At 54.7% G+C, this 20970-nt stretch overlaps 2 protein-coding genes across 3 annotated transcripts; one reads left to right on the top strand and one right to left on the bottom strand.

Moving 5' to 3' along the window:
* Positions 1-10454: 10454 nt before the first annotated feature.
* NPM2 (nucleophosmin/nucleoplasmin 2) lies at positions 10455-15037 on the bottom strand. The gene is made up of 8 exons (XM_090053178.1): positions 14955-15037; positions 13924-14009; positions 13392-13511; positions 12951-13044; positions 12292-12431; positions 11508-11536; positions 11058-11097; positions 10455-10499 (listed from the first exon to the last, which is right to left on the bottom strand). The coding sequence occupies exons 1-8, from the start codon at positions 15016-15018 to the stop codon at positions 10455-10457; spliced, it is 618 nt and encodes a 205-aa protein (XP_089909304.1). The 5' UTR covers positions 15019-15037.
* A 2652-nt stretch (positions 15038-17689) lies between these two features.
* Positions 17690-20180, top strand: PBDC1 (polysaccharide biosynthesis domain containing 1). Of its 2 annotated transcripts, none has more exons than XM_090051188.1 (6): positions 17690-17962; positions 18037-18102; positions 18186-18245; positions 18380-18520; positions 18856-18967; positions 19617-20180. In XM_090051188.1, exons 1-6 carry the CDS (start codon positions 17705-17707, stop codon positions 19742-19744), a joined length of 765 nt encoding a protein of 254 aa, XP_089907314.1. In that variant the 5' UTR covers positions 17690-17704; the 3' UTR covers positions 19745-20180. The 2 variants fall into 2 exon arrangements, with proteins under 2 accessions (XP_089907314.1, XP_089907315.1); XM_090051189.1 differs by having other exon boundaries at positions 17867-17957.
* Positions 20181-20970: the final 790 nt, after the last annotated feature.

Here is a 20970-nt window from a genome sequence, read left to right on the forward strand (position 1 = left end):
TAGCAGCTTCCTCCTACAAGACAAGGTGGCTCCAAGCAGCGTGCTCCCATCTGGGGGCGAGAAGACACCGGAGAACCTCAGGACCCATAAAGTTCCCCGCACGTATCCGGGAGGGCCCCTGCCTGCCAGGGGCAGAGATGCTGGGAAGGAGCGCAGGGCTGTCTTGCAGTTTATTGCTAGCGCTTTGCCAGGGCTGGCCCTGAGAGCTTGGGAAGGATCTGTGCAGAGAAGGGCAGAACCTTCCCTTCTTGCTTCCCTGCAAGTCATTCAGCAGCTGGAGAAGGAAGGAGGAACCTTACCTAGCAGGAGCCTGGGAGGGAGGGGAAAGGGGGGTGGGAGGCAGCCTGGCAGCCTGGCTTGGTGTGAACCCTAGCTGGAGAGATCAACCTGGCTTATTACAAGTTGGGGAATAGTTTAGGACCCCCCCTCCTCACATGCACTCAGCACCACATAGCCTGCCCTGGGGGGGCCGGGGGGTGTCAGGAAGGGCAATGGGGCCAGGTTTTGAGGGTCTCTGCTGTAAAACCACTCACGCAGGGCTCAGCATCTTTGTTCAGGGTGCAGGACATGAGCGCTGCGGATGAGTTTGGGGGGCGGGGAGCGGCGGGAGAGTGCAGGGGGTGGCTGATGGCTCACGTCTTGGAGCATCTCAGGTTATATGGGTGCGGGAAGGCACAGCAGTCACTTTGCCTTCCTTCCCAGGCTGCTCGGAGGCCTGGGAAGCTGCTCCACGTGTGGATGCCCCTGCAGGGTGGTGCCACACTTCGTTCAGATGAATGTGCAACCTATTCTCTGCAGCCCCGTGCTGCCTTCGCAGGCCATGGCACGGGGGTAGGGTGTGGGGTGCAGCCGCTCTGCCTGTCAGCACTCTTTCTTGCTGGGATGAGCCAGCCTGGAGCTCCCGACATGGTCCCGAGCCAGGTGACCTCAGGAGCAATCGTGTCCAAGCACTGCGGTGGTGCCACTCGCAGCGGGCATCAGGCTGCCTTGCCAGCGGGGTGCATGCCGGCTGCAGCAGGACTCGTGATGGGACAGGTAAAGACCTCCCATGGCCACATGTAATGGCAGACGAGCATAGCCAAAAGCTCGGGCTGGGGCAGTGTCTCTCAGGGGCGATGGGCTCCGATACAGCCTGCTGCTTGGGATCACCGCCCCAGGCGAACTCAGGGGCTGCTCACCACGGATGTTCACCCCTCCAGAGCCAAGTATGTTCACTTACCTGGGAGCAGCCCCTTCTCCCTTTAAGACTCCCTTTAGCCCCTGGCCTGAGACAGCAGGCAGGTGCCATGTGGTTGGGGTAATAGTGGCAGTGCTAGGCAGGGAGTAGGGGGGCAGAAGCCTAGCTATCTCCTACCTGGGTCCTCTGCTACTGGACTTCTCTTCCCCTCCAAGTGCTCCTCGTGGCTCTGGGCCCAGGTGCTGATCTGGGAACTTAGCACACTCAGGAGGGAGCTCACAGCTGCAAAAGCCATCATCTCCCTGCCAGGGAGCAGCAGAAAGGAGCTCAATTCAGGACTCAGACAGCAACTGAGCAGAGATGTTAATCCCTGCAGATGAAGCCAGGGCAGGTCACAAAGGCTCAGGGAGGAGGTTCTGCACCAGCATGGGTCTCTCCAGTGTACCTCCAGCCTTGCATAGGGCACCCCGGGTCAGCTACTCATCAGCCACAAGGACTGGACTGTGGGGGGGTGCAGGGCAGCTCCAACCTGGTCTGGGAGTCAGGGTTGCTGGCTGGTATTGCACTCATTGCCAGAGGTTGGACTGAGAGAGGCTGGATGACCAGGGGAGAGTATCAGGGCTCTGTGCTCTATGCTTGGCTGGAGGCGCAGGTCTTGTGGTGAGAGCTGGGAGGGGGCAGAGGTAAGGAACCGTGTGTCATAGTTGCTTTGCAGCTGGCTCCTTGTAAAACCTTAGGTGCTTCATCTTGCGTCACTCATCGATACACGAGGAAGACGTTGACCTGCCACACGAGAGCTGCTACCATCGTCTGCAAACCGTGCTTCTGTTCTGGGCTCGAGGATGCTCTTGCAATGCTCTGTATTTGTTCAGGGCACCCAACTCCAGCCCTCTCCAGCCAGGGTGCATGAGAGCCAGCCTGCTCGGTCACCCGTCACAACGGGACGGATGCAGTGGCAACCCCGTTGCCTTCCCGCTTGGCTTATCACCGTGTGTTCATGGCCACTACACATGCCGAAGAGGTTTTGCGGTGCACTGAGGTCCATGTTAAGCCCCCTCTGCTGTTCTTACCGCACCCCCTGGCACACTAATTATGCATTGTCATGACTTCCAGCTATGGAGCAAACCCTCTGGCTCCACGAAGGGACAGCACTGATGTGCATGATTACCTTGCGTGATGGCACTGCAGCTACGGCACAGTGGCAGCGCCCATAGCATAAAGTGCGCCTGACTTCTCTGGCACAGTCCTCCTCAACTCTTCTTTCTGATCATCGAGCATACCCTTTGCAATCCCAGGCCTGCCCCCCACCCAGACCAGACCAGACCCTGCACCCTCCTGGACTGAGCAAGTGCTCTGGACAGAGCCAGCCTTGCCAGGCAAGGAAGCACAAGAGCTATTTAAGGAAAGGCATGAGGGCTTTTCTCATTCAGGGCCTGCTCCCCCCTCTGGAAACATCAGAGGTGCAACCCAGGCTTTAGCACAGCCACCCCCCAATTCAGGATGCAGCCCTTCCCATACTAACAGCCCCACACCTTCGCCTTTCGGTCCCCCACGGGGGTCAGCAACAGCTACTTCAGAGGAAGGCATAAAATGCCCCTCATAATGCAGTGCGAACATGTGGCCTAATGGATCGGGTATCTGCCCTCGCATCAGGAGATGAAGGGCTTGCATCTCTCCACGGTCCATTTGCTTTGGCACTTGGAGACTAAGGTGATAAGTGCCTTATAAATACCTCAGCGAGATAGCCAAATAGTGCCCCTTAGTAGGTCCCAAATTGCTGCAGAGCAGTGCTGTGATCTGCCGAGCTGCAGCCCCTGGGGTGGCTGGATCTGGGAACCCAAAAGCCATGAAACAGGCTGCCCAGGGAGGTGGCATCTCCTTTGTAGGAGGGCTCCAAGCAGAGGCCGGATGGCATCTCGGCTGCATGACCCTGGAGGCTCCTTCCCACCTGTAATGCTGCAGCCGTGGCTGACACAGGGCAAAGCAAGCCACACTTAGCCAAAAGCCGGTGACTGCATCCTTCCTTCCCGAGGACACTAGCGCCAAGCCTCTGCTTAACACTGGATTCAGAGCACTCTGGGGCAGGGCTGGATCTTCCCATGTGCGCAGCACAGCACGGCAGGCCGGGCTTGGGGCTGCTAGGTGACACTGTGATAGAAAGAATAAGGCACATCCCTGCTCCGTGCCTCAGTTTCCCCAGCTGTACGATGGGGGGCAGCTCTGTCTGTGGGGTGGGAATCCTCCCCCTTGAGCCCTAGTGGGAAAGGGCTACTGTGGGGTGCGAGCTTCTCCAGGGCTGCGAGCCCGAGCGGGGCTGAGTGGGGCATGCTGAGCCCCAGCGTGAGCTGTTAGTTTTGGAGAACGAGCAACTTGGCGCTAACGACCCACATTCCCCCTCACCTGGTGCTTTCTCACCTCCCCCCACAGGACAGGGCCCCAAACCACAAAACTGCAGCTTCCAATAAACACCCGTGTTGATCTTCCCTGGGCTTGTGTGTGCCTTGGGGATGTGTGGAGCAGGAGCCCTGCGGCTTCCTTCTCCCTTCTGGGAAGGCTTTGTCTCGCGCTCTGATTGCTTTGGGAAGAGGCGCTCCTGTCACCTGGGGAAGTGACTGGCAGCAGCTTATCGGGGATCTGCTCCCCGCTGCCCTCTCTGATGCGCCCGTCGCCTGCCTGGGGATGGACTCAGACAAGCACAGGGGCAAATGGCCCAGGCAGGCACCCCGAAGGACAGGGAACATGGCGGAGCTGGCTGCATGCATCCTCCCGTCTCTTCAGCTCCCCAGGGAAACAGTATTTTTGGGGTTGAATCTGGGGAAAGGGACCTGGGTGCTAAGACTTAGGGGAGGGCTGGGGGAGGCAAAACACCTGGGCTTTTTGCCTGGCTCTGCCTTTGCTGTTGGGGCGGCGGGCTGGAGTCCGAATGCCTGGGTGCTATTCCTGACTCACTCATCAGGCTGAGCCTCAGCTTCTCCCGACAGACCCTCCATGATGCTGCTGCTCTGCCCTGCAGAGAAAGTCATCCCCTAATGTCCATAAAGGGCACTGCAATACTCAGGACTGATGATGACTGCTATGAGACAATACCTCAGGGCTTTACTGCCTTTCCCATCCTCCTGGGAGGGGGACAGTTGGCTGGGGACACACGCAACAAGACCCAAGCAGCTGCCTGTGAACACCCACCCCGCCACCCTGCCCCTGGCTTCTGCGAGGTGCACACCTGCCTTGGAAGTACAGGGCAGTGCACAAGGCCCCGGGTGCAGGACGGGCCCTTGTACCCAGTCATGCCTCTGGCATGCGCCCCCTTGACTTTAGTCCTTCATTGATTGCAACACACAGTTCAGTCTCAGCGCGCTGCTGCAACTCATTGCAATGAGTTTTTCAGCCCGGGCCCGTTTCTCCATCGGCTGTGTTGAATGGCTTGCCCCGTTTTTCTCTCCTCCAGTTTGACTATAGCAGGCAGGTTGTCTCTGGCTCGCTTCAGTGCAAGGGCTGGGTTCAGTCTGCCGGCTGAGCGCGGGGAGACTCAGTGCTGTCCCTTTAATTTCCTCCCGTCATTATCAGCACCAGCTCACCCAGGCACACTGCCCTCCTCTCCCTGCCCTGCACACGTCCAAGAAGAGTCGCATGTGCCCAGATCCACACAAACAGCAGCCTTGAGCAGCGACTCCCCCGGCCCCGCTATCCCTCCCACATCCCAGCAGCAAGAGGCAGTCTCCACCAGCCCCTTCTCAGGTGCCTCCAGGTCTCTCCTGAGCAGGGCGGTGGGTCTGGACCAGCATCTCCCAAGATGCGCCCTCCTGGACAGCTGGACACATGACCACTTTCTGCATCTTGTCCTCCAGCAGCTGATCCCAGAGAGGGAAAGAGGCAACAGATGGGGATGTCTCCACCCTCCTAACCTGCACACCTCTGTAGTCGTACCCACAACCCATGCCTGCCCCCAGGGAGAGAAACCCTCCTCCACAGCCCATGCTGATTGTCACTGTCCCAGGCCAGCCCTCGCCTCTCCACCCAGCTTTGCTTATGGCTGTTGTCCTGTCCCTTTGCAGCACTTTCCCCCCCGCCCCTTCCCTCTGCCCCATGCCCACCTTGGAGGGACAGCTGGAAAGCAGCGGTGATGACGGACGGTTCCCTGGACGGTGCCTGGGACCCTGTTTATAATGGTCAGCTACACAAACAGGCAGTTTGTGTTGCAAAAGCTGCTGGACTGGGCTGGGGTGGAGTGTCCTGCTGGGCAGCGCCCCTTCCCCCTCCCGGCTCCACAGCCCCGAGCAGCCGACATCTGTTTTCATTGGGGGCACTTTGATGCTGGCTGCTCTTGATGGAAGGCAAACAGAGCCCTGGCGGTGAGTGAGGACAGGGGCTCCCCTGCCATCCCATCTGTAACCATATGACGGGAAGCTCCAGCCTGGGCCTTACAGGGGGCCCAGCCCTGCTTGTGCCTGTGTGTGCAACGTTGGAAGGACTTGAGCATCCAAATGTGGTTGCCTTAGCAATAACCACAGGCATGCAGGATCACACCCGTGCACTGTGCGACTCCTTACCCTGCCACTGCAGAACCCCTTGACCAGCGGGCCGGATCCACACTCCTGTTTCTGCCTTCAGCCTGTGCTGCACACAGGGCCTCGCATGCAACATGCTAAGAGGATGTGACTTTGGGGCCCCAGCATGGCCACGTAGCTATAAGCATCCAGGGCCATGGTGAGGGGTGCAGAGTGAGAGCTGAAATATTGCCTATTGTCACTGACAGCCTCGCTGGTCTGCGCCATGGGACCTGCTGGGAGAGCGCCGGGGTCAGTGCTATGAGCATCCAGCTGAGCCAGGCCTGTAAGGTGGGCATAAACGCACGGAGGAAGGAGGCTGGTCTGGAGCCATTTCCAGTCCTTGAGCACAAGCAGCTGCACCTGTGGCTGGCTGTCCTGGATCCATTGCAGGCTCCTGCCCTGAAGCACTGGCTGTCCTCCAGCAACACCCCAGAGCAACCCACTGACTGGCTGCACCTGCTGGGACTGGCAGCTCCAGGGTAGAGAAGGCTGAGCCCTAGGCTGCCACTGAATCACTACAGGGACTTTCCAGGGTCTCTTTCAAGTCCTGCTACTGGGTTGAGTACCCGTGGGCCCCTGGGTTCACCCTGCACCCGGGGGGACTCCCTACAGTTCTTAGGCCCCTCTGGACGGGAGAAACCTTGAGACAGGATGCTTTGAAGGGCAGCATCTGGTGCTGGGATTTTCAAAGGAGGGTGCTGGGAAGCAGGATACCAGCTGCAGGCAGGGAGAGGAGGGCAGCATGCCTGGGTGAGCTGGTGCTGATAACAAGAGGAGAGAATTAAAGGGACAGGACTGAGTCTCCCTGCACCCAGCCAGCAGCCCTTGCTCTGAAGCGCTGGAGACAGCTAGAGACAACCTGCCTGCTATAGTTAAATTGGAGGAGAGAAAAATGGGGCGAGCCATTCAACACAGCTGATGGAAGAACAGGCATGGGTTGAAAAGCTCATTGTAACCAGTTGCAGGAGCACGCTGAGACTGAACTGCGTGTTGCAATCAATGAAGAACTAAAGTTGAGGGTCAAAAAAAGCTCCAAGGAGCCTACCAGAGCCCAGACCAAATCAGTCAGTGCAATGACTCTTGTCCATCCCATTGGAAGATGAAGCTAAGGCCAAACCATGCACTAAGGCCTCTTGAAGTGTAAGACCAAGGGTTGAACTGCTTGACCAATCTATTAGCAGTGGTCTCTTGCCCTGTTCTCACCCATCCAGCCCTGCTGGCCCAAGGCTCAGTAGAGCGGCAGCTCCATAGGGGCTCTGCTGCCTTCAGGGCTAATTCCCAGGATCGCTCACTTGGCCGCAGGCCTGGGCTAGGAGGACATGCACCAGGGGCCCTCTGGCTCTAGGGCTGCCTGCCTTGACCCCAGATGCAGGGTCTCCCTTCCTCATCCAGTGGGCTCCACATGTCATTACCCTTGTGCCATGGGAGGGAAAGCCTCTGTGCACCCTACTCATGCCCAGCAGCTCTGAGTGTGTGGTCAGGGAAGAGGCAGCCTTTGTGGGTCAAGCAGGGCTGCACCGCCTGGAGAGCCAGGTGGAGTCCAATTCCCCTCCAGTGACCTGTCTGCACCCCACGCTGCTGCAAGCTCCCCCAAGCAGTGTCCTGGCACCTCTGCCTGGAGCAGTAGCACTAGTGTCACTGCCCTCATCGTTCACTGCCCCTGCACACCCAGCTCCCCTGGCTTCCAGCAGGAAGGAGGAGCCCCCAAAATGATGCATCAGGAACTCCATTTCTTGAGGGTTGGTAGAGCCAACGCCATGGGGTCTTCCCCCTCTGGAACAGGGCCTATGCAGCTGCTGAGTCACATGGGGCCCCAGATCTGGCAGGCAGCTCCTTGAGGGCAGCATCACACCTCTGGGGTTTATGGAGGCCCATTTGTGCTTTGCTGCGTGACAGGTGGGCTCTGTCTCCAGCGGGGCCAAGACCCACAGCTCCCTGCCTTTGATCTCTCCTTCCAGCCTGGTGCCAAAAGAGGCCTTTGTGAACAGCAAGGCAAAGCCAGGGCCCTGGGAATGTGTGACCCGGGTTTTTCAGTTGCCTGGGCTACACAGGCTCTCCAAGCCTGCTTACATTGACCACAGCCTGGTTTCATTGTCCCAGGAGGGACACACAGAGCTCCCTACTCCGGCTGTGCGGGCAACAGGACCAGAGAGGCATCCTAATAGCCTGATTTGTGGAAGTGAACAGGGACCCTCCTCTCCTACCTGCTTGCCCCAGAAACCGAGACAGGATGGTCTCTGCCAGCATATTGCCTGCCCAGCCCAGCCAGGCCAGGAGATCCCAGCCTGGTGATACTGCAATGCTGGGAGGCTTTCCCTGCTCCCCCACCTGAAACTTTTGGCTCTGTCTCCTCCCTGTCTCTGTCCAGTGCCCTGCCTAGGGGCAGTAGTGGGGCTGGATGTAGCCAAGCAGATATTCCCATATGCCCCCCCACTCTCATCAAGGGTCTCCCCTCCACCACCTCCCACATCCAGCAGCCATCCCCGCTGATCCTCTCCCTTTGCCACACACCTGGAAGAGAATTAAAGCCAGCCATTGTAGGAGCCAATCTCACAACACAGCAGCATCCCAGCATGCTCCCGAGGGCAGCAAGCCTGCCACAAATACCTGTTAACTCCAGACCAAGGCCAGGGCAGCAGGTTATAATAGCATCCCCCACAGTTTAGTAATCCCCTTTTGTCTCCTATTCACAGCCAGGTCTGTGTTTGAGGACAAGAAGAGGGCGTGCCAGCACCGGTCTCGGGTTATCTCGGGTAGGAACTTTAGGAAAGAGATATCTACGGAGAGAGATGGAAAGCACCCCTGGGCGTGTGATCAAGGTGCCCATTAGTACAAAGCCAGAGCCCTGCTCGTTCCGGATTAGTGACAGCCCTGTTGCACCGTGCCCCAAATGCTAACCCAGCTCTTGTGGGCAGGATCCACTGCAGGGAGTCCCAGTCCAGCTCCCTGCAGCTGCAATGGGGCCCCATCTTCTTCACTGCCAGGGTTTTGGGGCTCCACATCTACCTCTTGGGGTTGTGTGGCAGGATGGAGCAGTCTGGGTGGTGCAGTGTGGGGGAGAGCTGGGGCTACAACAGAGCAGAAGAGGAAAGGCTGCTCTTCAGCATTATCTACAGCAGACTGTAGCTTAGCACAGGCTTGGCACTGCTGTGGAAGCCATTACCCCACCTACTTTCAGCCTGGGCCCAGCTCTCAGCATCCCAAGCCTGCCATCACTCAGCAGCATAGCGCCTTTCCCCAACCCCAGGCTCTGGGCCATGGACCACCCAGCCTCCTCTCTCCTCCAGCCCCAGCACTGCAGGGCTTTTCGGGGTGGGGGTGGGAAGACAGGGTAGTGCTAGCATCAACCACTGGAGCCTGTGTTTCTGCTCACCCCCTACTGCTACTCCTGTCACCACCTCCTTCAGGCTCTCTACACTCCTCCGTTAAGTAGTTGTAGCTCTCTACTTAGCCCTCTTCCTGCTTGGTTCATTGTAGGGTGGTAGGTAATGCTTCTCTGCTCCTGGGGCAGATGGACAGAGACCACCTTATGGGCAGACCGAGCCTGCAGCCTCCAGTTTGGAGGACAAATTGGGTGTGCAGGGTGGATGACAGGCATGAGGCTGAAGAGCCCAGCTGTTCCCAAAGAAACTGCAACAGGGACAAGGAACAGGGACCTGAGAGCTAGCCTAGCCCTCACTCCAGCTTCTCCTTTTGTGGGGGGCTGTAGTCAAGCCCTGGAGCTAACTAGCCCCTGCCACCGCTGATGGTTTCTTTCCCTTTGCAGGGCTGTCCTCTATAGGAACCAAGCAGTATTACAGTAGACAATTCCTGGCAGAACAAGGCTTTTATCTTTGGAGTGTGAGGCAGATAAAACACTACAGTCTCAGGGCCCCTTACACCCAGCCAGGGGGAAGAACCCAGCTGTGGTACCAGGGCTAAAAGCTCAGCCTCAGTCGTTCATCTTGAAGCCATCTGGCTCATTTTCTCAAAGTCACCCCACAAGCCTCACAGCATTAAAGCCCGAAGTGCAAAAAAAAAAAAAAGAGACAGCTTTATTGTTATTAAGGATAATTTAGAGAAATAAGTAGCGTGCACACACATACACAAAGAAATCTCTGTTCTTTTCAGCAGCAGGTCCTGGAAGCGAAGAGCAAACAAGTCTCAACACAAGCTGGGGTATTTTTATACTTGGGGCTTTTCTACAGATGGCAAGTGAGCTGCAGTTCTGCCCCCCACCCTCCCCCTCCAGCTGGAGGTGGCTTGTAAGTCAGTACAGAGAAGGATCACCTGCCTGGCTTCACTTTACTGGAGGGTTACGCCTCTCCATTAGTGATGGGCAGGCTAGGAGGCCCAGACCTGGGAGCTGTACCCTTAAATACCAGGCCTCTGCTGGCTGTGGGACTCCCCACCACTGACTTCTTGCTGGCTGTAGGGCAGGCAGAATCCCTCAGAGAGGGAGAGCAGGCCTCTAGGTTTCTCCCAGGGCACCTGGTTGTTATTGCTCCACCAGCATGACATATTAAAGGAGATGCATGGTCAGTAGACCTTAGGAAAAGATGCTGGGTGCATCTCCAAATGCAGGATGCCCTAGCTGCTGATGGCAAAAGGAGCTCTGGGTACAAGTACTGGTCTCCCTCAGCACTGTGCCTTGCAGCCCTCAGGATCTCTCCCCTAGAGGCAAGAATATAGTATCCAACTAGCACAGTCAGGTGAGCCCTTACCCTGTGGGTGCCTTGCTGCATGTCCATCTATTTCTTGGCTGCTGGCTTCCTCCCTCTGCCTGCTCCTTTCCCCTGCAGCAAAAAGGAAGAGCAAATGGCTTGAGAGCAGCCTGTGACTGGAGAGTCAGCCAGAGGCACTGTGTGGCTCCCAATACAGAAGAGAGCCCACTGGACACATCTGCAGATGTAGGGTAGGTGTCTGAATAGCCAGACTTAGCCTGCATCTTCCAGGCAGGCATTCACAAATGCAGTAGCCTGGTAAGATGACTGGCACTGGTCTCAGATAAATCAATTCTCCCCTTTTGGGATCTGGAAGCCAGTCAGAGACTCAAACCGACTCAGACAGGAACACCTCTTCTAGTAACTGTTTGCATGCTCTCATGCCTCACAAATGGTATCACTTGGAGGACAATCGACTCCATGCCATGACCACCAGCCCCAGACACAGCTTGGGCTGTGAAGTCACTGGGCTCCAGGGAGCCCAGCGAGCACTTGCACAAGGACTGCTGCACCCAGCAAAAGGGACGGGTCAGGAATAAGCAGCCAGATGCTTCATACATGCCCTCCACAAAGTGCTGCCAGAACCAGCACCAGCACCCCTGCCCCAAGCATGTAGACATGGCTTCCTACCTTGTTAGAGGGTACATCCTCATCAGAAGGAACAGGGTTGCTTGGGAGAGAAGAAGTGGGAGGTTAGTGCTTCTGCCATTAAGTCAGGCCATAAAGTCACAGAGGGAAAAACACAGCACTGAGGTCCCTCAACTCACTTTTCGGGGGGGAAGAAATCCAGGAGGTGGGTTCAAGCTTTAGCCTAGCTGTGTTGGGTATTTCTGAGGGGTATCAAGAAGGGCTAACCCATGACAACTTTGGGAATGGCTCATCCTTCATTTTTTGCCAGTATTACATCCTGGCAGTGCAAAATATATTTCTCAGCCTATGTGGTCTATAAGACTAGCTTCACCAGGCATTGAAAGATGGCCACCAGTCAGGCACCCACCAAGGCCAGACCTCCACCACCATCTCTGGAGGACCACTTCATCCTTTCCCTGGCCCCACACCCCTTAAAAATTTTTTACTTACTTGATCTCTTCTTTCTCTACTTTCTTCTTCTGGGACAAAAGGAGAGAGATGTAGTTAAACCAGACAAACTCCAGTTCACAGAGAAGGAGAATGAAAGGAGCCTACCAACCCAGTCCCTTGTTTTCCAGAGGAGAATGTGGGTTATTTTTCCATGAGTTTTACTCACTCAAGAACGTACTTGTAACAAAAATCGCAGCAACAGGACAAGCACCATCCCACTTACCTGGGAAAAACCAAGGGAAGAGAAATACTGCTCTCCTTTATGGACCGAGAGCACACACCAACCGCAGATGCTTCCCTCAGCCTGATGAAGGGTATTTATATGCAAAAGCTTGCAAAGAAAAATTTTTCCAACTATTTGAGTTGGTTTAATAAGAGGTATCAGGCCCAAAGAACCTCGTCTGCTTGTGTCCTTAGACCAACACAGCAAGACTGCCGACTTCGTGGCCAAGATGCCAACTCTGGCAGAGCATCAGCTGCTTCTCAGGAGGCCCAGGCCTTCATTGGCCAAGGCATCAAGTCCACCCTGCTCCTCCTAGAAACTCATCAATTCTCAGTGCACTTCCAGGACAGGGAAAAGCTGGGGCAGGGTTTCCCTCCTGGGGAAAGGTTTGGAGATGTCAGGCACATCTGGAGATGGACCGGGGGCAACCATGATGGATGCTGCTGGTCAGGTTCATGGGTACTAAAAAACACATGATACTGCACACAGTCTGTGCTATGCTAGCAGTAACAGGGCACCCAGGCAGGGGCTAGTCAAGGGGCAGGCTGGGTCTCCCCATACCTTGGCTACACTTGCTTTCTTATTGGATGGCTGGCGCTTGGTGGATTTTTGGGGAGACTCCTCCTGAAACGATTCTTCTTCTTCATACTCTTCTTCTTCCTCCTCCTCCTCTTCCTCCATCCAGGAGTTGTCTGGGACCACTGCAAAGAAGAGCTGGCCTGGTTCAGAGCATGGGGCACAGATCAAGGCACTCCCTGCCTCCTCCACTCCTAGGAGTAGGTACCCCAAACATGGGATGCCAGCCAGCCCCTGAGCCAGTAGTGGCTAGCCAGCATGCTCTGGTGCTGCACAGAGCAAGTCTTATAGACCAGAAGAACCAAGTTACCAATACCTTGGAAGACCTGGGTGTCTTGTTAACAGCAGCTCCTCCCCAGGGCACATATCAGCTACCCCTCCCAGGAAGGGAGGACAGTCTATGGTCCAGACATGCGAGCGGCACAAAGTCCCTGCTCCAGCAGCAGAGTGTAATGCACACAGGTGGGGACTTTACTGCATTCCCATCATGCAGAGGTGGCAGTGGCCAGCTGGCTATAGTCTTCTCTCATTTGGTTGAAGCAGAAGCAGCCCAGCAAGTATTGCAGTCACCAGAACCAACATACACCACATTGCCCTAATGCCAAGGTTGGCTAGAGTCTAAATCCCCCTGCATCCACACTTACAATTAATGTGCTGTCCAGTGATGTAGACTGGGCCAGAGCCAGCTCTCAGCCGAAAGGTGACAGGAGGAGTCAGCTCAACTCCCACCATGGGGGCCTGGAAGAGACAGCAGCAATGCCATGAGGGTGGGCTGATGGCGGGTTATGCCCTAAAAAGCTGTGGTTGGAGACCAGTTGGCTTTGAAGGCCTAACAGGGCTTTGTATCGAGTTCCAAAAAGCTGAAGACTGCATGGCAGTGCCCACCCCTCCTGTGCTATCCTCCTCAAAGGGCTGCTTCCTCCACATTTCAGCATGCCTACACTCCAAAATTAGCACCTTGGCTTGCTCAGACCTGCGCTTATCAGTGACCTGCTCTCCATCTCCAGGAGTCATCTAGATGCCAGATTCTGACCCAGCTTCCAGGCTGAGTAAATACCAGCCCAGTCCATACCCCCACCTCTCACCATTGGCAGTACAGAAGGCTTCAAGGCAGCTAGGACTACAGGGCTTGGGTCCCGGCTGTCCTCTGGAGGGATGATCTCTACGATGTTGAACTCATCGTTGGTTTTCTCCCCCACACAAATCTGTGGAGAGAGAAGAACAAGCCTTTAGCATTGTGTCAGCAGAGGTGCTTCAAAGGCAGGAAGACTCAAACTCCACAGCCTAACAGAGTAATACCTCTGCCAGTCAGCAGGGAAGACAGCTTCTGCTCAGAGTACCCCCCACAACTTGACATGCCCCAGGCCAAGTGGGCACCTTCACTGCAAGTTTCTTCTCATCAGGGACTCTCATGGGCACATTGGCAATGACAAGACTCCACTTGCAGTCCAGAAGGATGGACTCAGAGAAGCCAGACCCTTTGCTTTACCCTATTCTGCAACTGGCTTTTTTACAAATCAGGCTCCCCTCCCATACACACCTCCCACACCCACTTCAAAGCCAGACACAAGGGCCGTCCCAGACATCTCTGTGGGAAAGGACGGGCTAGGCACCTACCATCCGCAGAGCCAGCTGCTGCTCATAGGCCCAGTCATCTGGCATCTTGAAGGTGCAGGTTGTATTCTCTGCACTCAGTTCACAGCCTGTGGAGGGGGCCAGAGATCAGCGATTAAAAAAAAAAAAAAAAAAAAAAGTCAGATCGTTAAGGCAGCTCACCCCACCTCCAGCATCACATACTTAGCTTGTGTTTCACAACACAGGCTTCTGTCAAGGGTGGGTTCTCAGCTGGTTGAGCTTACTACCCCTCCCAGCAAAGGGAACTAGGAAGAGAGAAGTGTTGGGAACTGCAAAGTATCTCCCCCCCACTCTCCAAATGGCTTCTCAGCCTAGGAGGCAAGAAACCCTGCCCCTCAAAGGGTCTTTTCACTTATGTTCCTGCCTGGTAGACAGCTTTAGAAGCAAAGATATCATGCCCCAGAGCTGCCACTGTCATTGGCCAACATGAGTTAAACGCATCCACTTTGTGGGGGAAGGAAGGAGGCAAGAAAAAGAGCAACTGATACACTCCAGCTGCCCTTGCCCCCGACCAAGCTGAGCATCTGCACCTCAGCTGAAGGCAGACTCATAATAGCACGTCTGGCAATGCAGCGTGCCCCAGGGAGCAGGCCCTTTGCCCCATCTCACTCCAAGGATTTGTTTCACCTCTGAGAAGCAAAGGTGCTAGACACCTCAGAGGCTGCACTTTGTTTTAGCCAAGACCTGAGTGACTCAGAAGCCACTAAGATTTAGCTCTCAAAATGACTCTCCATGGAGACACCTATAAAGAAAGGCTTCAGCAATAATGAGGAGTAAGTGGAGGTTGCAAGTAGGGCAGATCTGGAAAAAAAGAAAAAAAGGACCAAAAACAACCACAAAAAAACCCAAAAAACCAACCCCCCCAACAAATTTCTGGATCAGAGAAGGCCATTACAGGACAGAGGACTGGGAGCAACAGCTTTAAGTAGTGTTAAGAAAACAGCAGAAATAACCCGAGCACTGATCATCAAGTGCTTCTCAGACACTCAGGTGCAAAGCAAGCAGCTTCTTACCCCAGATCAGAGATACTGGCTTCTCCGATTTACTGTCACTGTTGACACTATCAGTAAGAGCCATTGTTTCCAGGATCTACCTTTACCAAGGGAAAAAGAAAACAAAAAACAAAAAAACACCTTTACTCAAAAGAATCTCTATTCAGCTGCAAAGGCTTTGCAACAAGAGCACAGCACTTGAATCTATGAAGGTGGGGGTCATCTCCTGGTCTAGTTCAGTTAGGAAGCTGGGTTTTCCTCCTCCACACAGAACAAGGAGAATATGAAGCTGCTACTTCACAAGTGTCCCTCCTGCAATTGCTCTTAGATGCTACCTACCATCCTTCCTTCACCCCAAACATTAGAGCTGCAGTTTGAGAGCTCAGGAACACACATTTCCCATTGCCTGATTTTAATCTTTTTCCTATGTAAAAGTAGCTTTCCAAGTTACTGTTACCTACTGCCTCTGACCACATTTCTGCTGAAGAAACCAGAACAGCCCCTGTAAGAGAGCATTTTGGGGAACAGCATGGAGTAACCAACCTCATGCATCCTTCTCACCTAAGGACTCAAGACTTACAAATAATCAGAAAACACTTTAAAGGGAAAAAGCAGAGTTTACAGATATTTATTCTTAACAACTCACTTCCCCAACATAGAGCTGTATGCAAAACACCAAAGAAAAAATCCTCTACACAGAAAGGGGCTATGAATAGAACAACCTACCCCAGCAAGCTGCTTTAAAAAAAACAAACCAACCCACCCCCCACATAAAAGACCTAACCAACCCTGTATACAACCAGCCTCCAGACCAGGCATCTTATAAAGGCAGAGCAGGTGAGCCACTCAACCATTCATTCAATTAGCCTCACCTTGCTGAAATTTGGTCTTAAAGGGAAACAGCCCTTTCTCTTCAAAGAGAGATCCCTTCAAAGGGAGGACATTCGGCCAGGGGAAACAGTCTTGATTGCTATCGTCCAGCACTTTCTGTAGTAGAAATGTGAAGTTAAACCCACCGATCCAAGGTTTGGCTGTTCCAGAACAAATGGGTAGAGAAACCCCCCATTAAGTCTGGGAACCAGGGTCTGTGAACACAGAAAAACTGCTATGAAAAGTCCTCCCAGGGCATTCCAGCACTTACATGTCTAGCTGAGAAAAGAGTTAGGCAGTGGAGCTGTCTGCAGCTCTGATGGGCTTGATCTGTGCAGCGGAATCGATTAGGCACCGAACTGGGACTCGGGAGCCTTGAGTGCCATCTTTGGCTCTGCCACTGAGCTGCTGGATAGTCCGGAGTCATTCATTTCCTTCCTCTATGCCTCAGTTTCCCCTTCCCCCTTGGCTCTCCAGCTAGTTGGGACTTTAAACCAAGCAGGGCCGGACACCTCCGTACAGACCCTGGAGCAATGATCTCGGTTGTAACCCTGCTGTTCCACAGACAAATGGCAATGACACAATCAGATTGCAAGCTGCGGGGCTTGTGTTATCCTTAGTTTTCCTTTAGAGCACACTACCAGTTCCCCCGCTCACCCTGTGGTCGTGTTAGGTTGGGTCTGTGTTGCGTCGGTCTTGATGTCGAGTTTACATTATGGTTTGTACGCCATGGTTCAGATAGGGTCAGGCAGGGGTTGGACTAGATGACCTCTGGAGGTCCCTTCCAGCCCCACTTCTCTAGGGTTGTCTATCAAGACAAGTCAGTCCCGAGGCTGTTGCGACCACTGGGGCACCTTAGATGCTGGAACAACCCTCCTCCGCTCCCATGAGTGCGCATCGTCTGTGAGTCTTCAGGCAGAGTGACCCGGTAGCTCCCATCTCCTCTCCAGATGTGGATGGACATCAGCTCGCAGGGAGCTCATGAGCCCATTGACAGCACTTGTTTTTAGACCTGCTGGGTGTCCACACACCTTCCTTACCCAGGCTAGCCCAGGTGGGGGCACCAGTTTAGTCGCCGACAACCTGACCATGAAAAAGGCTGTGCTGGTTTATGTGGTACCAGAGAGCGGGCCAAGAGAGGCCTGGCCTGACGGACACAATTTTTTATGATCTGACAAAAACATTAGGACTCAGGAGTGATCCGTGCCCTGCCACATCCTCCCTGGGTTGGGAATGTGAGAGGACCTATCCCCGACTGGTTTAATCCCAACAGACCAGCCTTCCAGTGTTTTGACTAATCCCTTTTCAAACCCACTTCAAAATAATTCAGATCCAGAAAAAGATCCTGTTGCATGCCAGAGAGAGGCAGGGATTTTTGTGGGCGGCATCTTTATTGGACCGACTGCGCAACTGGGCTAAGGCCTTGTTCAGAGCACCCGTTTTCCTGCTTAGCTTTGGTGGCTCGCCAACTCCTTCCAGAAGCTGGAAAACAACATCCGTTCGGGCCCCGCTCCTGGCAGGGGCTTTCACCCCAGCGTGGCTGGCTCCAGGGGCCGTGGTTTTGTTTGCATATACACGCGTCAACTGTGCTCTTGTTGAGAACCGGGCTGGGGCAGGGACCAAGGGTTGTGGGGCAGCCGGGCTTGGCTGGGGGCTTGTGCAGCGTGGTTTGGGAGCTGTGCAGTGCAGTGTGGGAGCTGCGCTATGGCTTGGGAGCCCTGCAGTGCACCATGGGAGCCGTGCAGTGCAGCACAGACGCTGTGCGATGAGGTGTGGGAGCCCTACAGTGGTTTGGGATCTTTGCAGTGCAGCATGGGGGCCATGCAATAAGGCGCGGGAGCTGTGCAGTGGTTTGGGAGCCGTGCAGTAGTTTCAGAGCCGTGTTGCGCAACGTAGGAGCCATGCAGCACTGCGTGGGAACAGTGCGGTGTAGCTTGGGCGCCGTGCAAGGAGGCGAGGGAGCTGCGCCGCGCGGTGCGGGAGGATCGGCGGGACCCAGGGCCGCACCGCATGCGCCCCCGCTCCCGCCCCCACCATGGAACCCCGGTACAGGCAGCTTCCGGCGCGGCCGGAAGCGAACCCCCAGAGCAGGCGGGGCAAAGGTCAGGGGTCCCAGGCAACATGGCGGCTGCCGGCGGCGGCCTGGGCGCCCTGGTGAGGTCCGGCAGGGCTGGGGGAGGGGGTGGCGGGGCCGCCCGAGCCCACCTGAGCCGCCGTGTCTTGTTCCTCGCAGGGCCCCGGCGGAGCCGCGGCCGCCGCCCGCGCGCTGTCCCTGCCGGCCGAGGCCTACGGCAACGACGTGAGTAGCCAGGCGGGGGTGGGCCGGGGCCGGGCATGCCGCCCCCCCCTTACCCTTTGTCCTGTCCCGTCCCGTCCCCGCAGCCCGGCGTGGAGATGATGTGGGCCATGAAGGCAGCGCAGCACGCTGAGGTCTACTTCAACGTGAGTGCGGGGCCGGGGTCGGGGCCGGGCTGCCTGCTTCCCGCCGGGGAGGGGGGTCGAGCGTGCTGCTGCTCGCAGCTTTCGAGACCCAGGAGCCCGGCGCCGGGTTGTGTCCACTTTTCCCCCCCCACCAGCTCATTTCCTCGGTGGACCCCACGTTTCTGACGCTGACCAAGGTGGACGAGGAGATCTACACCGCCTTCCGGGACCGCTTCAGGCACCTCAGGATCGACGTGCTGGAGCCAGAAGAGCTCAAATCAGAGCCGGCCAAGGAGGTCTGTGCTCCAGAAAGGCTGCAAAGTGGATGTGGCGTCTCCCCTGGGGAAAAGTCTTGGGTTGGAAGGAGGGAGGCGGCTCAAGGGGGGAAGCACTACATCAGTGGTGGCGTGCGATGACACAAAGCCACGGTGGAGACACGTTCACCATGAAGGGATTCCCGACTCCGGGTGCTTTCTGGCTTCACCGGCGCACTTGTTATTCTCCCGAATGTGGGCGAGGTGTTGCGAGCAGCAGGCCGGTTCGGGAACATGGGATCTGAGGGCTGAGAACAGGGGCCCGCTTCATCCGGCTGCTGGGAGAAAGTTTACAGCCCCGGCTCTTCTGTCTCTAGAAGTGGCGTCCGTTTTGTATGCAGTTTGAGGGGGTCGTCGAAGACTTCAACTACGGCACCCTGCTGCGGCTGGACTGCAGCAAAGACTACACGGAAGAGAATACAATATTTGGTGAGCAAATCGCCGCATACAACCTGAGAGAAAGGCCTGCCCATGCAGAAACCAGGTGCAGATTTCTATGTGGCACTTATAAATTGAGCACTGGGTCCTCCCTAGTTTGCTTCTGTGGCCATATGGCTGAGGGTAGGCAATACTCAGGGCTATCCAGACTCCAGCCTTGGGCCTACGTGTCGGATGCCCACTGAAGGTTTTGAAAACATCTGAAGCCTCAGGCACCGGTGGAGGATGCTTGCCTGTAGTAGGGCCACACATGGTTCTTGCCTGACTCTGAGATTGAGAATTGATTTAGCTGATTTGGCATGACAATTTTTTCTTAAAGACAAGTCAACACATGGAAACCCAGTTGTTCCTCTGATACTGAACTGAACCTAGATTCAGCCTCAGTACCAAGTTATAGATTGTCTGCTTTGCTGATTAACCCACAAAAAGTGCTGTTTTAAGGGGTAACTGTTGCACAAGCAGCTGTGCCCTGCCATACCTAGAGCCTTAAGTCTTGGAGCAGCTCCCTTCTGGATTAAAAATGCTGCACGTCTGTGCATGAAGGAGGCAGTAGTAGAAGCTTGCAGGAGCTGCTGGGAGGGGGAAATATGTTAAACCACAGAACTGTGATAAAAATATGTTTATTTTCTCCCCCATTTAGCCACCAGGATCCAATTTTTTGCCATTGAAATAGCTCGAAACAGAGAGGGTTACAACAGCATCATCTACAACTCAGCCACCCAGAGGAAAATGGCTGCTGCAGAGAAGGCAGCTTGTGAACATGGGTAGAACAAACCCCTTCTATACACTGGACAGGGCCACTCCCTGCTGCAGGAGTGTTAACAGTTGCTCTGGAGCTACACAAACACGCAGCAACTGGAGGGGAACTTGGCTTAGAGATCAGCTTTTGCTCTGTGCTTTTATGGTGCTCAAGTGAACTAAAGTGAGTGCCCTGTCAATAAGTGGTTATGACTTAAATCTTGCTACATACAGCAGGGTGGTGGAAGCACAGAATAGCATTTCCTGGCACCTTGCACCTATAACCTGGGAGCTAGCGGCCTTCATCTGTTTTCAGAGCTAAGAACTTGTCACAAGGTACTGCATCTCCCTGGAGCATTGCTCTTCTCCAGTGTAGTTCTTCCTAGACTTGACAAGCCTCCCATGTCACTGGGATATACTGCAAGTTAATCAGTTTATAACAATAAACCACAAGTGTCCATTATCATTTCCAGTTGCCATTCTGGGTGTTATTTCTTTACTAGATGAGTTCTGTTAGTTCAGGTTTCTTTCCTCCCACCCCCCTTTTCTTCATTAGAGATGAAAGCAGTAAGGGGAGAAGATACCGCCTGGACACAGTAGCTGCTGCTAGCTTTGGTGTCTTTCAAAGGAAAGGAGTGGGCTAAAGAACTTAAGGGCCGTGTTTCCATATCAGTTCAGGCCTTTTGTCCCCTACCTCCCTGAGGCTTTTTCACGCTGAGGCACAATCAAAAGTGAATCTTGTACAGGTTTCCTCAGCATCTAGTTTATGGTCAGAGGCATCCCTAACCAGAAGACCCTGAATATTAGATCCACTGGCAAAGCCTTTCAGATTTAGAGGGGCCGCTCATGCGGAAGAGCTAGCAATAGCAGGAGAGCTCTGTCCTATGTGAGTGCAGTTACTTCGAGCCTTGCCAACAGAAGAAAGAGGTGGCCTCTGCTCTGGTATGCAAACACTGAAGAATGCACTTGAGCTAGAGGCAAGTTGCAGGGTTGCTCATTCAAAATGAAAATGAAACCAAACTGCGCTGCTGTCAAAGCAGCTGCAGAGATTTTCTGGGTCCTGGTTTAAGTTCAAACCATAGTTTCAAAGCAGTTCAACAGTTATGGGTTCATGGTCTTTAGTGTTAAGGAACAGAGTTTATTAAAATGTTTCAGATAATCAACTGATACCTCCATGACAGGGAAGTGGAGGCTCAGCTGAATAATCTGCAATCACAGGCCAAGCACCTAGGCCTGATGGCACTGTCCAATGAAAT

The sequence above is a fragment of the Crocodylus siamensis genome, chromosome 6 (genome assembly GCF_052110815.1).
Source record: "Crocodylus siamensis isolate JL-2025a chromosome 6, ASM5211081v1, whole genome shotgun sequence".
Lineage (NCBI taxonomy): Eukaryota > Metazoa > Chordata > Crocodylia > Crocodylidae > Crocodylus > Crocodylus siamensis.

Coding starts and splice junctions, on each gene's coding strand:
- NPM2 (XM_090053178.1), bottom strand. CDS start 15,018: ATGGCTCTTACTGATAGTGTCAACAGTGACAGTAAATCGGAGAAGCCA. Junction 11,537..12,291: donor AGAAAGCAAGTGTAGCCAAG/GTATGGGGAGAC, acceptor CTTTTGTCCCAG/AAGAAGAAAGTAGAGAAAGA. Junction 11,098..11,507: donor GTAGAGAAAGAAGAGATCAA/GTAAGTAAAAAA, acceptor TTCTCTCCCAAG/CAACCCTGTTCCTTCTGATG.
- PBDC1 (XM_090051188.1), top strand. CDS start 17,705: ATGCAGCACTGCGTGGGAACAGTGCGGTGTAGCTTGGGCGCCGTGCAA. Junction 17,963..18,036: donor GGCCTGGGCGCCCTGGTGAG/GTCCGGCAGGGC, acceptor TGTTCCTCGCAG/GGCCCCGGCGGAGCCGCGGC. Junction 18,521..18,855: donor AATCAGAGCCGGCCAAGGAG/GTCTGTGCTCCA, acceptor TTCTGTCTCTAG/AAGTGGCGTCCGTTTTGTAT.